The following is a 13,865-nucleotide window of genomic DNA, read 5'->3' on the forward strand; positions in this document are numbered from 1 at the left end:
GGCTGCTCTTGTCCTTCCAAGCCCAAGTTTAAACAAATTCGGTTCCCACCATCTACCTCCCCATAGCTGCCTTTCAAGCACGTGCCGGGAGCTGAGCAAGCACAGCCCCTGAGCCCGAGCTAATCCCTTGGCAGAAAGCTGATGAGATCCCTTCCTCACTCTGGTCACCTTGCCTAACCAACCTTTTGCCCCTACAATTTCTTTGCTGTTGCCTGATGGACCTCCGAGGTAATATCTGTGGATCCAGCTATTCTAAAGTCCATTTAGGGATTAGAAGGGACTATGAACTGGGTATAAAGCTTCCTGTCAGCAGCCTGGAAGTCGGTGATATTAGACAGGATGCTAACACACACACACACACCCCTATCCATAGAGCCACACCGTGACTCCATGGACCGAGTGTTCCCAGCCTACAACTTCCCACCTCGCACAAAGAAAGGGTGTTATTTAAACAATGTTTTAAATATTTTAAAAGCCATTCTTTGTGGCTGCATTGCTTCTTGAATATTCTGATTAAAAAGTTACTGGATTATTCTTTTGGGGATGGAATACCAAACTGTCTCATTTCCTCACGCATGGTACTATTGTCACCCGCGAGGATTGCAATTGTGTCCTATAGCGTTTATAGGAGACGACCCTTGGTCCTTCTGCACGTGTATTCCCGAGCAAAAGCTAACTACGGACTGGGGCAGATATTTTTATAGCTGAGATTTTTAAAGCCACATAAGAAGATTGAATGGCTAATTTCACTTCCCATTGAAAATCTGTTCCTCCATGATATAAAACACATGACTGCCCCAGTTGTATCAACAAAGACTAACAGAAGAAACAGTAAGTATCACAACAGATAAAAAGATAAAATAGTTCTCCAGAGGCAGTATTTTTCTTGAATTTCCTTTGGCCACTCAATAGTCAGATTTCTTGCAGGTGCAACAATGCTAGAGTGGCTTTAATATACCATTAATTTCACCTTTATATATTTAGTTTTCAAAGTGGAATAAGTCAGAGAAAAGGTGCCTGGTACTTCTGTGATACAGAAAAACAGCTAGACTTCTGTCCAGCTTTTACAGTATCAACCCATCTGTTTTAGGTGAAAACTTGAGCAGCAAAGTTAACCTCAAGTATGTTAACCTTTGGATGCCATGAGGCATGATAGACAAGACCCTCATTTTTATGGCACCTTTTTTTCCTGAGCAAAGATCCCAGGGAGTGAAGGACAGGAAAGCCTAGTTTTGCTGCTCTGTCTTCAAACAAAATACAGTGCACAATAATTTGGATGCCAAGCCAGACTATATTCTCAATACACAAATATAATTAAATTACAAATATAATTCTGAGGGACCCAAGTAAGGAGTCAAGACCATGAGGCTGATGTCAGTCTCATTGAAATTACTGATATAAATACTGATTTCTCATCAGTTGGAGTTCACCATCCATCCCGTTTCATCTGAAGATTGAACTGATCTGGGGCAGCTAAGGAGGTGGCAAATATTTACTGCTGCCCTGAAACCTTCATTAGAAATGTAAATGGAGACCTGAAGGTAGATGTATTATTATGTGCCACCACAAATATCACAAGAATTTTTGAGTTACAGGTCACAGTTTATGCATAGGACTTAGTTTATTTATAGTACAAAACCAATTAGGGAAGTTGTTCTCTAGGGCATCTCCAAAAACTGTACAAATACACAATATTTAGCAGTTCTGGCAATAGTCTCTGGGTAACTTAGAAAGAGTTAAGAAATAGTAAGACTACAAAGATGATCAGAGGGCTGGAGCATCTGCTCTCTGAGGAACGGCTGCAAGAGCTGGGCCTCTTCAGCCTGGGGAAGAGCAGACTGAGGGGGGATCTGATCAATGTGGACAAGTACCTGAAGGGAGGGTGTCAAGGGGACGGGGACAAACTCTTTCCACTTGTCCCATGTGACAGGACAAGAGGCAGCGGGCAGAAACTGAACCACAGGCAGTTCCGCCTGATCGTGAGGGGGTATTTCTTCCCTGTGAGAGTGATGGAGCCCTGGACCAGGTTGCCCAGAGAGGTGGTGGAGTCTCCTTCTCTGGAGATCTTCAAGGCCCGCCTGGATGCAACCCTGTCTAACATGCTCTAGGTGACTCTGCTGAGCAGGGAGGTTGGACTAGACTATCTCCAGAGGTCCCTTCCAACCTTACTGATTCTACGATTCTATGATAAAATTTGTAGCACGTTAGCATTTATACATGATTAATTCAAAATTGTATGAAGCATTTAATGCAATTTAAGATTTGGGACTTTATTTAATTTCTGAGCAGCTTCGTTTTGTTTTTCATGAAGCAAGATTATGAGGTTCACTGTCATCAGTGATATCTACAAAGATTAAATGTGGATACTGCATGTTTAGTCTTTGCCAAGAATGGTAAATTGTTCAGAGAAGTCAAAATATTTGTGATGCATTCTCCTAATTAGCCACCAATATTGGCTTTCATACCTGTAGCAAAATAGCTAGTGACCAATGTTAGACTGATTTAGGTCATATTTGTGGAAAATTAATAAGTTCTTTAAATGAAACTGTAACATGGCATTTAGTTCTAATTCTGGTTCTCATGTTCCCCACGTTTATCATTTCTCTTCTCATTTCTGGGAATCAAATCTTTGCTCTGTTGAAATCAGTAGTAAATCTTCCACTAACTTTGATAAAGCCCATATTCCTCTTTTAGTATTTCATTTTCACTTTTTTTCCAGGACCTTTTTCCTCTTTCTCAAGTTTGCTCTGGATCCCCGTTCCACTTTCGTTTTTGTTTAACTTTCAACATCAAAATTATCTTCAGTTTCTCCCTTTATTCTTTTTTCTTACTTGGATTCTTTGATTTCTGGTTATGCTTTATTTTTGCCACCTTCTTTCATTTATCCATTTCCTCCTATTTTTTATTTCTCATCTCCTATTTAACTATGATTTTCCTCTGCCTCCAGTGCTTGTTTTCCTCTCTTCTAACCTAACATTTCCCTCTGTGCAATATATTTCTACCTTTTCTTTCCTCTCTTTTCCAAAACATGGCTCATCATTCTTTGCCACTAATGCATAGCAGATTCTGAAATACTGTCATCTGAGACAGTTAAGTACTAAACAAAACATTACCAGGGTGGAGGAATCACTTACCCTGATTGACAACAAATCGTAACTTCTGTATTGTTGCCAGATTGCCGCTAACTCTGTATATTCCATCAACATCTAGACCTGAAAGAGAAACACATATTTCATTTTAGATCATATAAGTATTTTTCTTTGTGCGTCTGTCAAGAAGCCATAAATGTCCTAACAAGTATGAAGAAGAACAGCGTAGTGAACAACTGAAAAACAATCCACCTGACAAAAACTGAAGCGCCTCCTGCCTGGTTAAAACAACAAAAGTAGCAGATTAACTTAAATGAATATAAAACATCTAATTATAATTATCTTGTAATTCTATCAGCAGAATACAGTTCTGCAAAGGTATTTCAGTGTGATGGGAAAAGGAGAGTGCATCAGATCATGGGTTATACAGAAGGGCTGTTTGTGATGCTACACGATAGTATCGTAGCTCTGCTTAACCATATAGAGTCTGCACTAATAGTGCGAGCGAAACTTCTCAGCCAGAGACCTGGATTTGTCAGATGTGATTTTCCGAAGCTGTGACCTCTCTGCAAATAAAGCAGTCAGATGCCCACGATGAAATCATGACGTGTGCGAGACTACACACAACTACAGTTTCTCTGCTCTATTCTTCCCAGCAGACCAGATGAATTTGAAGATGAAATTATATATCCCAAATAGCTTATGCCCTGGAGTAAATATCTCCATTAATATAGGCCATTCTTTTCAAGGACAACCTGACAGTCTTGTTTCTCCCTGCATATCTACTCAAGGTTTATCTTCTAGGTGAAGCTAGATGTCATACTCCCTTCTGTGACATATTATCTCCCACAGCAAGCTCTGCTGATATGACTGTTTAAAATAGCACTTCCAGCCCAAGTTGCATAGCTGTAGCATTTCAGAGCACGTGGGAACTGCTCTCCTTTCCCGGGAGAATGAGCTGTCGTGCAACGGACGAATCTGCCCGCTTACAAGTTGAAAACACAAAACTGCGCATTTCATTTCACATTTAAAACTTCAAAGTAAACAAGAAGCTAAGAGAATCTATACCAATCTGAGTTGTTTTTTTAAGGCTACTCATCACTTGGAACACAAGTTTTAATTAGCTTTTGGCAAACAATTTCAGAGAAAGCCTTTTTCTTGGAAAATGCTAATTTGTCAAAACTAAAAATTGTCAGGAAATATTTCAGTTTTGACAATGTGTTTACTGGGATTTTTTTCCACTTCAGGATGGAGGAAAGGGAAAAACTGAAAGTACAGGAAAGAGTGAAAACAAGTCAGAAAGCATGTCAGAAGCCCTGCTGTAAAAGTGCTTAACTAGGAAGGAGTAAAGTCAGGTTCCAGTCTTCATTTCAAAGACATTTTCATCACTTCTTGGCAGATGATTCACTGTTCCTGAAGGATTTAAAAAGATTTAATTTTCCTTTTGATACAAACTGAAAACAAATAAAGTTATTTTTTTTCCCGCTCCAGAAAATTCAATTCTTATTTTCTGGCTATCCTGCTAGAAACATCCTGATTTGGTTTACATTAAACAATCTATTTTAAAGCGGAATAATAATTTCATATTACGCATTGGCTATATAGGCCTTTTTATTAGGCAGTTTTCTACCCTGCACCAGTGGGTGCCTTCAGTCTAATACTGAAAGTGATGATTCATTTCAGGAAGATCCCCTTTGGTTACAGGGAGATAAAGAAAAAGTTTATTTAAGAGAAATCAAAAAGGATTTGGTAATCAAGAACACTTGGAAGTTATCCATCCACTGGATATACAACATATGAGCAAAGGGAAATTACTAAAATGTTTAAGTAAGTAACGCACTTCTATCCTAAAACTGAAGACTCTCACTCTGTCTTTGCAAGGGGAGAGTGAGAGAGCGAGAGTAATTTCCCAGTTTAGGAAAGTAGGTCTTTTGTGGTAAGGGATTAAGAATTGCATCACATAAATTGAAGAGTCTAAACCAGAAAGTAAAGAGGAAAAAAGATCGAACAACAATAAAAACCCCCAAAGAGAATGTTAACTTTTGTTTGGATCTAACTCAGTTCAGTTTCAACTTTTGTGGATATATGGAAGTCAAAGCAATACATGCCGCTTTGCGTGAAATAGCAATGTCTCACATTAATAGCATCAATTTGGAACAGCTCAGCCCCTTTGGTATCAAACTACATAAATTATCCAGATCGAGTGAAAATGACAAACTATGTTGTAAATTGGAGGATATTACATCTTGCAAAAGGATCTGGAGTATATACGTGACTTATTATTGTTATAAATTTACTTTGGTCCTGAAATGAGGTCTGATTAGCATTTCATTTGGACACTAGACAATATGGCAGAGAGAAAAAAATCCAAGAATATCAAGCCAATTATAGTGTTCACGTGCCATCAACTTTCTGCTCCAAAAACTTTGAAAGTTAAGCCAAACCAAACCAATGTAAACTGGTGGATTTGGACATCCTTTTCATGACCACATTATCTTAGCTGGATTGTTAACAACTTCTTCTGGATAGCCAATTAAGTGGAAAAGAGAGAGAAAGAGGGAGCGAGATAGATGTCTTTAAGGTTCTGATGTCCTGATTCTGCGAACAATTTTCAAAGCAAATTCACTTTTAAGGGCACCTCTATCAAGAATAAAAACATCACTGCGCTGCTGTCAGTGTTTCTTCGCAGCAGGCTATAAATACTTAGGGAACAAGATGAAACAAAAGTCTTTCAGAGCTTCCTATCTGGTGCTGGCGTTAAAGTATAGCGGTAAAGAACATTTCAGAAAAAAAAATATTGTAATAAAGTCTGTTTGTTCGCTATATGCTGACCTCCTTGTGTTTTAGAGTGGTGTTTATCACTGAGTCGAATCATCGGGCTTTGCCCTAGAGCAGAACAAGTCTTTTGTTTGCTTTATCTTTTTTTTTTCTTTTTTCTTTTTTCCTTTTTTTTTTTTTTGAGGACCCTGAGAATAGGATGGACTCACAAATAGAAAAAATCACAATAATTATTTCACTATTATTTCCATAGTTATTTCACCATCATATCCATTATTGCCACCACAGATTTTATCATATTTAAGAAATCTAGGAAAAGAACTTATTCAAGGTACTTCAGTTTAGCTGAGTAAATACAAGCAATATTTAGCACTACTTTTGTTAAAAAATCGTACAGTACTCCTGATGGGAAAGTTAAAAGGCAACAGAATTCAGGCTTGATTGAGATTCATGAACAACAACCACTGTTATAGGCTCTCTGTGTAACTGCGCTGAAGATCTGACAAGAACACTTATTTAAGAGCATTTCTGGCGCTCCTGCTTCTAGCCAAACTGCTAATAATGTAAAAATAACCATGCATGCAATTTAGTGTCAGTTCCAGTAGTAATTTGAGCTGGAGCCTAGCAGTACAGAGGAACACTGAAAACAAGGTAAATTATAGTTTAGGTGATATATTTATCCAAATACATCATAACTTTTAAAACATTGGATCTGAGTCGACATCGTTTGAGGTAGTTCTGATGCTTTGTGAACTGCCTTGCATGAAATGTTCTCATTAATTCTTTTTTTGTTGCACAGAACAAATCCCTCTCCTAAATCACATTGCATTCTGCCTGAGCTTAATCTATAATTCACAATATCTTACAACTGAATATAAAATAAAATTCTGCATGTGTGCGTATGTGTATATACAGATCTCTCTTTTTTTTAAGGTTTTGAAGCGGAAACCTACTATTATAAATGATACTAGGGGTACCTTCTTGCACAGGAATCCATGCAGCTTTCACAGTGAATATACCCTGAAATAGGTGTGGTCCTCAGGCCTGGTAGGAGTTTTATGAAAGAAATCATCGTGCTGGATTCAACAACAAAGTGAAGTACAAACTTGAAGAAAGACATTCTTTAGTTAGTCCTTTCATTTAAATTAGTTATGTTCAGGGCAAAAATATTGTATTTCAAAGGAGCCTATTATGCCTTCCCATAAACAGAAAGATCATACATTTTAAAACTAAAGTATCATTATGTAATCAAGCTGTTGTATTATAAACTATTTTGTGGGCTCAGATGCCCAGGGCTATCTTTACAAATATTTAAGAGGTCATTATCAGGGTATGTTCTCCCTAAAACTATAATTCTTTCCTCCTGTTTTCATATATATCTTACCATAAATACCTGATTTATAAACACTTTTTAAAAAGTTTACTAAGGGCACAAAAGGGAGGCATGAAGTCATTTAAAGAAGTAGGAATGTGTGACTGCAGCAAATGCACCAACGGCAAGATAATGGGTCTGATGAGATAAATACCACAAAACAATGTACAGCAGAGATAATGTTTCACAAAAGGATCAATATTTGCAAGTCAGGAGAAGGAAAATCATGAAGTGTTTTAATGGGTAAGTAAGTAAGTTCAACATGTTAAATACGTTAAGTTCACAGATCTAGTGCTATAAACTCCAAATATTACAGAGTGCTCCACAATTAAGAAAACATTAAAAATTCTGTATCTGGATTAGGTTAGAAAAAGCGCCCAGAGTTCCAGGTGAATGCAGGAGCACAAAAGCAATCTTTTTGTCTGAGGTCATGGAAAGCAGAGAAATAGATGACGGGGGAGACAAGGGAACAAGTAAACAAGCTCCAATACAGAGAGAAAAAGGACCTGAAGGCATTAACAGCAGCGCTGGACACATCTGTGCGAAAGGAAGCGCAATGCAGAGGTTGGGCGAGCTGAGGAGACTTGGACTGGGAAAGCTGGTAGGCAGCTGGAGCAGCTCAGGTTGAACATCAGCTCCACCTGGACGTGGGACTATCTGAGCTCGGCTTTCGGTGCCTGAGCTGGTGTCGTGCCGGGTAGCACCGGGTGCGCTCTGGGGCGGCTCCGGGGAAAGGATCGACGAAGGGGGGCAGAGACCAACCCCAGTATTTGCTTGGTTCTACTTGAACAAAATTGCCATTTTGGTCATCATAACTATCCGCGTTTTGATTAAATTTTGACTTCTGTCAAAGGATCACGCTCATGAGGCTGAAAACCATATCTAACATCTGATTTGCAGATCGGTCCCGTTCCTCGCCCAGGGAAGGTACTCAACTGCTGTGCAAGTAGGTGCGATATAAATGTCACGTTAGATAGCTGTACCAGACAGACAAGGATAAACAAACCTGAGAGACTGAACAGGAGGTAGATTGGAAGTCGCTCTGAAGGACGGAGAGATAATCACTGTCATAAAAAATCTGTTTGCGCCTATCAGTGATCATGATATACTCGTGTCTCTCATTTGCAAATAAAATACGGTATTGAGAAATACTTGAAAATGATAAGGTTGAAAGACTGGCAGAAGAGTTCTGATTTTTTAAAAGCAGTAAGCAGGATGCGCTTGTAGACTGGCTAGACTGACCTCAGTCCCAGACAGTCTACTTAAATAATTAATTCAGGACTGTATGAACAAATAATTCATAGGGAGATATAATTAATCCCAACTAGAATGTTTTCACGGAAATCAGGGCCTTATCAAGCAAACTTGTTGCATTTTTTTGACAGGATTGGATTTTTGACAGGTCTGGTTGATAAAGACAACAGTGTTGAAATAGTATATTTGGGTTTCCGTGAGGCTTTTGACTTAGTACCACATGACATTTTGATTAAAGCACTTGCATTTTATGGAATTAACAGGGCATATATTACATGGATTAAAAACTGGCTCAATGACAGCCCTCAAAGTGTGGTAGTTAATGGGAGCTATCTGCTAACAAGGTCATTACTGGCAGCGTTCTCAAGAGGGGAGTTCTCCGTCCGGTGCCATCCAACACCTTACCAGGCATCTGGACAAGGATGTAAAATCTGTTTTGGCAAAGGAAGCAGATGACCCAAAGATCAGGAAAGTTTTAAATAACGATGAGGACAGGTAAAGTTACAGGATGTCTGAATTGCCACCTTGAATGGTTGCAGCACAGTAAAATAAGTTTTCATACAGAGAAACACAGGATAATATTTGTGGAAACTCTGGACGTAGATTATAAAGTACTTGGGCATTATTTTAGATGATTAGCTTAACATGATCAGTGGTATAACAAACAGGACTAATGTGATCCCTGGAATTATGGAAAGGGGAACATCAGACTGAAGCAGGCAGGAGACTGTTCCTCTTCAGGCACTACAAATAAGAGTCCTAGTAGAACAGAAGATACTGAAGTAAATAAATAACATAATGCTTAAAACATATTCATCATTTTAAAAAGAAGGTGGAGAGATGAACTCCCTGCAGGTACTAGGCACATGATTCTAGTACTAGATGCATGACCTTCACCTTGCCCAGCTGCAGGGCTGGGACAGACAAGCCCACACTGACAGCAGCATGATCAAGATTTTCTTTTTTCTACTGTTTAGTGGCAATCCAACACTGCATCAGCATTTAGTAAAGGCAGAGGTAGTGGGGGAAATAAAGGAGGGCGAAAATGTACTGGCTTTAACAAGCTAAGAAATGACTCAATAGGAGGTGTTTGACATGAAGTTTGCTGAGTCTCTTTAGGAAATTGGCTAACGAGAAATAATTCTATGTTTGACTGCAATAGTATCAAGAAGATGAGGGGCATTTCTACGTTAAAAAAAGGATCTAATTTTTTCTTGCAGTAATAACTTCGAGATGCAATGAAAGGAGAAAAGCTTGACTAAGATCTTATTGTTTTCTAGATCCTGTAGAAACTGTTTAATGGAAGCAATTACAACATTGAATATGAGCATTACATACTGAGAATAAGTAACAAGTGAAGATGATGGATGATATACTTTATTCTGTTTCATATCACTTGATGGTAGAATTTCTGCATAGATATTTATACACAAATAAATAAGGGTAGTGACAGTACAAAACGAGTGCAGTTTAAACTAGTATACAGTTCACTAGTATGAACTACAGTTCATATGCAGGGCTGCTGCCTAATGCCTAAATCAAGCTGCTGTGTCTTACGTCTTCTTCCCTATTGTGTTGCTCTGCCTTTGACATTCAAGCAGTTTATGGTTTAAAAGCCTCAGAAACAGCAAGACTTGCTCAGAAGGCTCGCAATAACACAAATCAAAAACAAGCTTTGAAGCTTTTGTTTTGAATGAAGCCCTCGAACATGCAGCATGTTCACTGTAATTTTGCAGTTACCTCCAAAATATACTTTTGCCATTCTGATAGTCCCACTGCTTGCAGCTAAACAAAGTGACCTCATTGTTTTCCACTGTATTTTCTTTTAAACATTGGCTGGGATGATTGAGATTCAGGAATGTGGGAAAATGGATTCCCAAGCCACGTCCATCCCCTTTAATTCTGAGCTGTAATTTTTGGCTTGGCTTGAATCACAGTCATCACATTTCAGTCTGAATCTCTCTGTAAAGTGATCTTTCTTAAACATTTCTTTCACTCATCATGGGATCAGAAACAAAACCATTCTAGTCTTTCAGCGAAACACTTACAAACGTCTTTTTACAGAGACTCACAAGAGCTGAATTTCTTCTAAAAATGTTTGAAAAAGACGAGGTCTTTCATTGCCAGATTGTCCTCTTTGTGAATCTTGTCATCTGTATGCCATGAGCTACAGCTATTTTAATCTGTTTTTGTTTGCAATCCATTTGGTGTCCGCCCAAGAAAATGCAGGTGATTTTAATTAACTTACTGCTGAAGATGTGGAAAAATCTCAATTGTGTTACAGAAAATTATACACTTAAAACCTCCCCTCTATTATTTATAACATCTTATTAATGAAAATGATTACATGAATATATTTACCACCTGATTCATCTTTGTTCACTTTTTAAATCAACAAGGTTTATGATATAGGGGGAAAAAAACCCCTACCAAACACAGACCTCAAGTACACATGTCAGCTCACTGGTTTAAACGGAAGGGCAGTTTTAAAAAAATAGCATTAACTATAATAGCACAATTGTCTTCCTTTATGCAACATAGCTTAATACCTAAAATCACCAAACATTTGAAAATACTCACTCTCTCTCTATATATGGCATATTAGTATTTATTTTTTTGATTGTTTAAATTATGGGTTTTGGGTTTTCCTTTTCTGTCTTAATAGCTGCTTCACCCTTCCTATCGGCTCTCATTTACTGCAGTCACTACTCATCACATATAGGTCAGTATTCTGACCAGTGCTTAACTTCTCTGCCAGAAAAGATTTATATGGTTCTTTGCTAATTTATCATGTACACATTTTTTGGGGTGCCCGAATGGTCTTTCAGGAGTTTTCAAAAGCAGAGTGCTCCTTTACCAGCAACCCCTTCTCTTAGCTTATAAGCAGCCTTATGGCCTGAGAGATGTAAAGCCTAAAATTTTTATAGGACTGGTATCGGGGGTTATATGATGCTGATTGAGGGATGGGAATTTCAGGTAGAGAATTTTGAGTCGTTTTTGTGAAAATCAGAAGACATTAAAACACAAGCATTTTCTGCTAGGTACAGCTACTAGTGCACAATTTACCACTTTCTACCCATTACCATTTCTGTTGGTGTGTGCCTGCAATATATACTGTGATAGTCTAATTTGGATGTGATGACAATGTGGATAATACAGTTTATTTGGGGGAGAATGAAAGTCTGAGTAAAGGTTGTCCTTTCAGGGGGTAGCTGGCGATGGAAAAACTCACCCACTCGGTGACACGAACAGAACAGCTGGGGATGGAGTGCGGAGGGTGGGGGGAGAAGAGAGCCAAGGTATTTTGTATGTTCAAGAAATATATACAACATTGCCATTTCTCATATCCCAGCTGTGCCTGTTAACTTCTGAAAACATGTATAGCTCAGCAATAAAGCATAGTTGACTGATATTTACTGCAATGTGCATTATAAGACATTTTCTGTCACACATTACGTTCTGAAAGAGTTAAGTAACATGGAAAATACAGGCTCAAGATTATATCTGTCATGGATGAAAATACTACATTTATGCCTCATTGTAATCCATTCATTGGTTTATGGACCCCGAGCCCTCCAGGGAGTGTCACAACTCCACATGATACTGCTGAGAGCTGTATTTTGCTTTTGGATTTCTGATTTAGCTGAAAGAAGTTTAAAAACACATGTAGCCTGACAACTCCCTATTGGCTACACAACTGAGGAGGGTCAAGAGCATAAACTATTCCAGCAAAAGCCAGCTGTAACTTATGCTCGCTAAACTGGCTGAGGATCTGCGCGTTACAGACAGTAGCATACAAAAAAAATTTATGCACTTTTGCTAAATCCTCCCACTTTGCTTAAACTGTGCTTCATTTGGGGATCCATCATCACCAACACCATGGCGGTGTTTTCTGAGCAGCATCAGCACGCTAAGGGAAATTGTACTTGAGGGGATCCAGCTCTTCTCACAGGACTATGCAGTGCTTTCAGCTCCACTGACAGCAGTAGGGACTGTGGTTAAAAGTTAAGAGACAGATACAATCCTCCAAACATCCCTTTCTCCCAGTGCTGACTTTAAAGAGAATTTAGTGTACAGCAGGGGAAAAAAAAATCTTTCCCTGTCTTTCACAATACTGAGAGATGAAATTAGACCTCAGTAACATCACCTCCCCATCCTGACTAGTACTGCTGCTCGTTGGACTTTTAATGGTTGGAAGGGGAAGCGCTGCACCTTTGGGCACACGTAACCTTCTCCAGCCAGAATGGGTAAGGCGTTTGCATTTTCTGGACTGTAGTACCTTTGCCTGGCCTACAGAGATATATATATATATATATATATATATATTTAAGGGTTATATTTAGGATGGAAATTGAATGTCACAGAACAGCTTCTTCCATAACCCCTTTGTGTTTTAGATGTAGGTGAGGAGTCCAGATAGGCCCAATATTCCTCTTTTTAACTAACAACAGATCCATTTTCATTTGACAGCGGGAAGACATACTCTGTTCAAGCTTAGCTGCATCAAGGTTATCTATCTTTATCTTCAAGAAGGGGTCCTGCCCAGCTGTCTGTGGACACTTTTCACAACTTCCATGCAGCGCTGCGGCGTGCACGGGAACAGATCTGAACTCTTCCGCAGCGCAGAGGGGAACTGCACCGTAGCTACAGCAACATCACGCGGGCGCTTGGTAGCAGTTGCTTCACAAGTGCTCATCTGCACGGCAGATAAGTGCTCGCTGCGTAACACAAAGGGCTGGATCTGTTTCTTGCTACAAGAAACTAGACCAGCTCAGTTCTGGATTTTTGATTGAAAGAATATGCTATGCTAGCAGAACTGGATACTTAAAATGGAGTTGAGGCTCTCATTTGCAATTGCTCTTTTTTTTTTTTTTTTTTTGTATGTGAGGGGAATTCTGTGGGCATCTACATTTCTGTTTGCTTTTTATGGGTAAGTGGGAGAAAATGTGTAAAAATTGGATTCTTTAGTCTAAGACACACTACAAACACCTGTATTGCAGTCCACGCCTGGGTGGAAAATGCAGTCTCTCTTAGAAGATAACTATACACAAGTTACTGAACTCTTAGCATTGCTTATCTCGTTAATATATAAATGTGATAACACAAAGATGTGTGTATATACATCTATATACATCCATATATATACACTCACATAGACAGATAACTATTCAGTACTGTTATGTTTTTTTCTAGTGTATATTGCACACATTTAAAGAAACAATGATGATTAAAAACATGCGATTTCCCTGAACTTTTTTTAAACCCTCTTACATCTTTGGTGTGATAAACTTCTAATCTACACTTTTTTCTGTTTTGCTTAAGTCATATTTGGTCCTATGAAATAGTGCATTAAGTAGTACTATGTGAAAAGT

General features: G+C 38.7%; 1 protein-coding gene across 1 annotated transcript in view; it reads right to left on the reverse strand.

Moving 5' to 3' along the window:
- Positions 1-13,865, reverse strand: part of ARHGAP15 (Rho GTPase activating protein 15) — a 309,776-nt gene that overhangs the window by 100,891 nt on the left and 195,020 nt on the right. The window contains exon 10 of the mRNA XM_062578853.1: positions 3,135-3,212. Coding sequence (XP_062434837.1) covers positions 3,135-3,212 — 78 coding nt within the window. The remainder of the gene's footprint in view (positions 1-3,134; positions 3,213-13,865) is intronic.

The sequence above is a fragment of the Rhea pennata genome, chromosome 6 (assembly GCF_028389875.1).
Source record: "Rhea pennata isolate bPtePen1 chromosome 6, bPtePen1.pri, whole genome shotgun sequence".
In the NCBI taxonomy this organism is placed as follows: domain Eukaryota; kingdom Metazoa; phylum Chordata; class Aves; order Rheiformes; family Rheidae; genus Rhea; species Rhea pennata.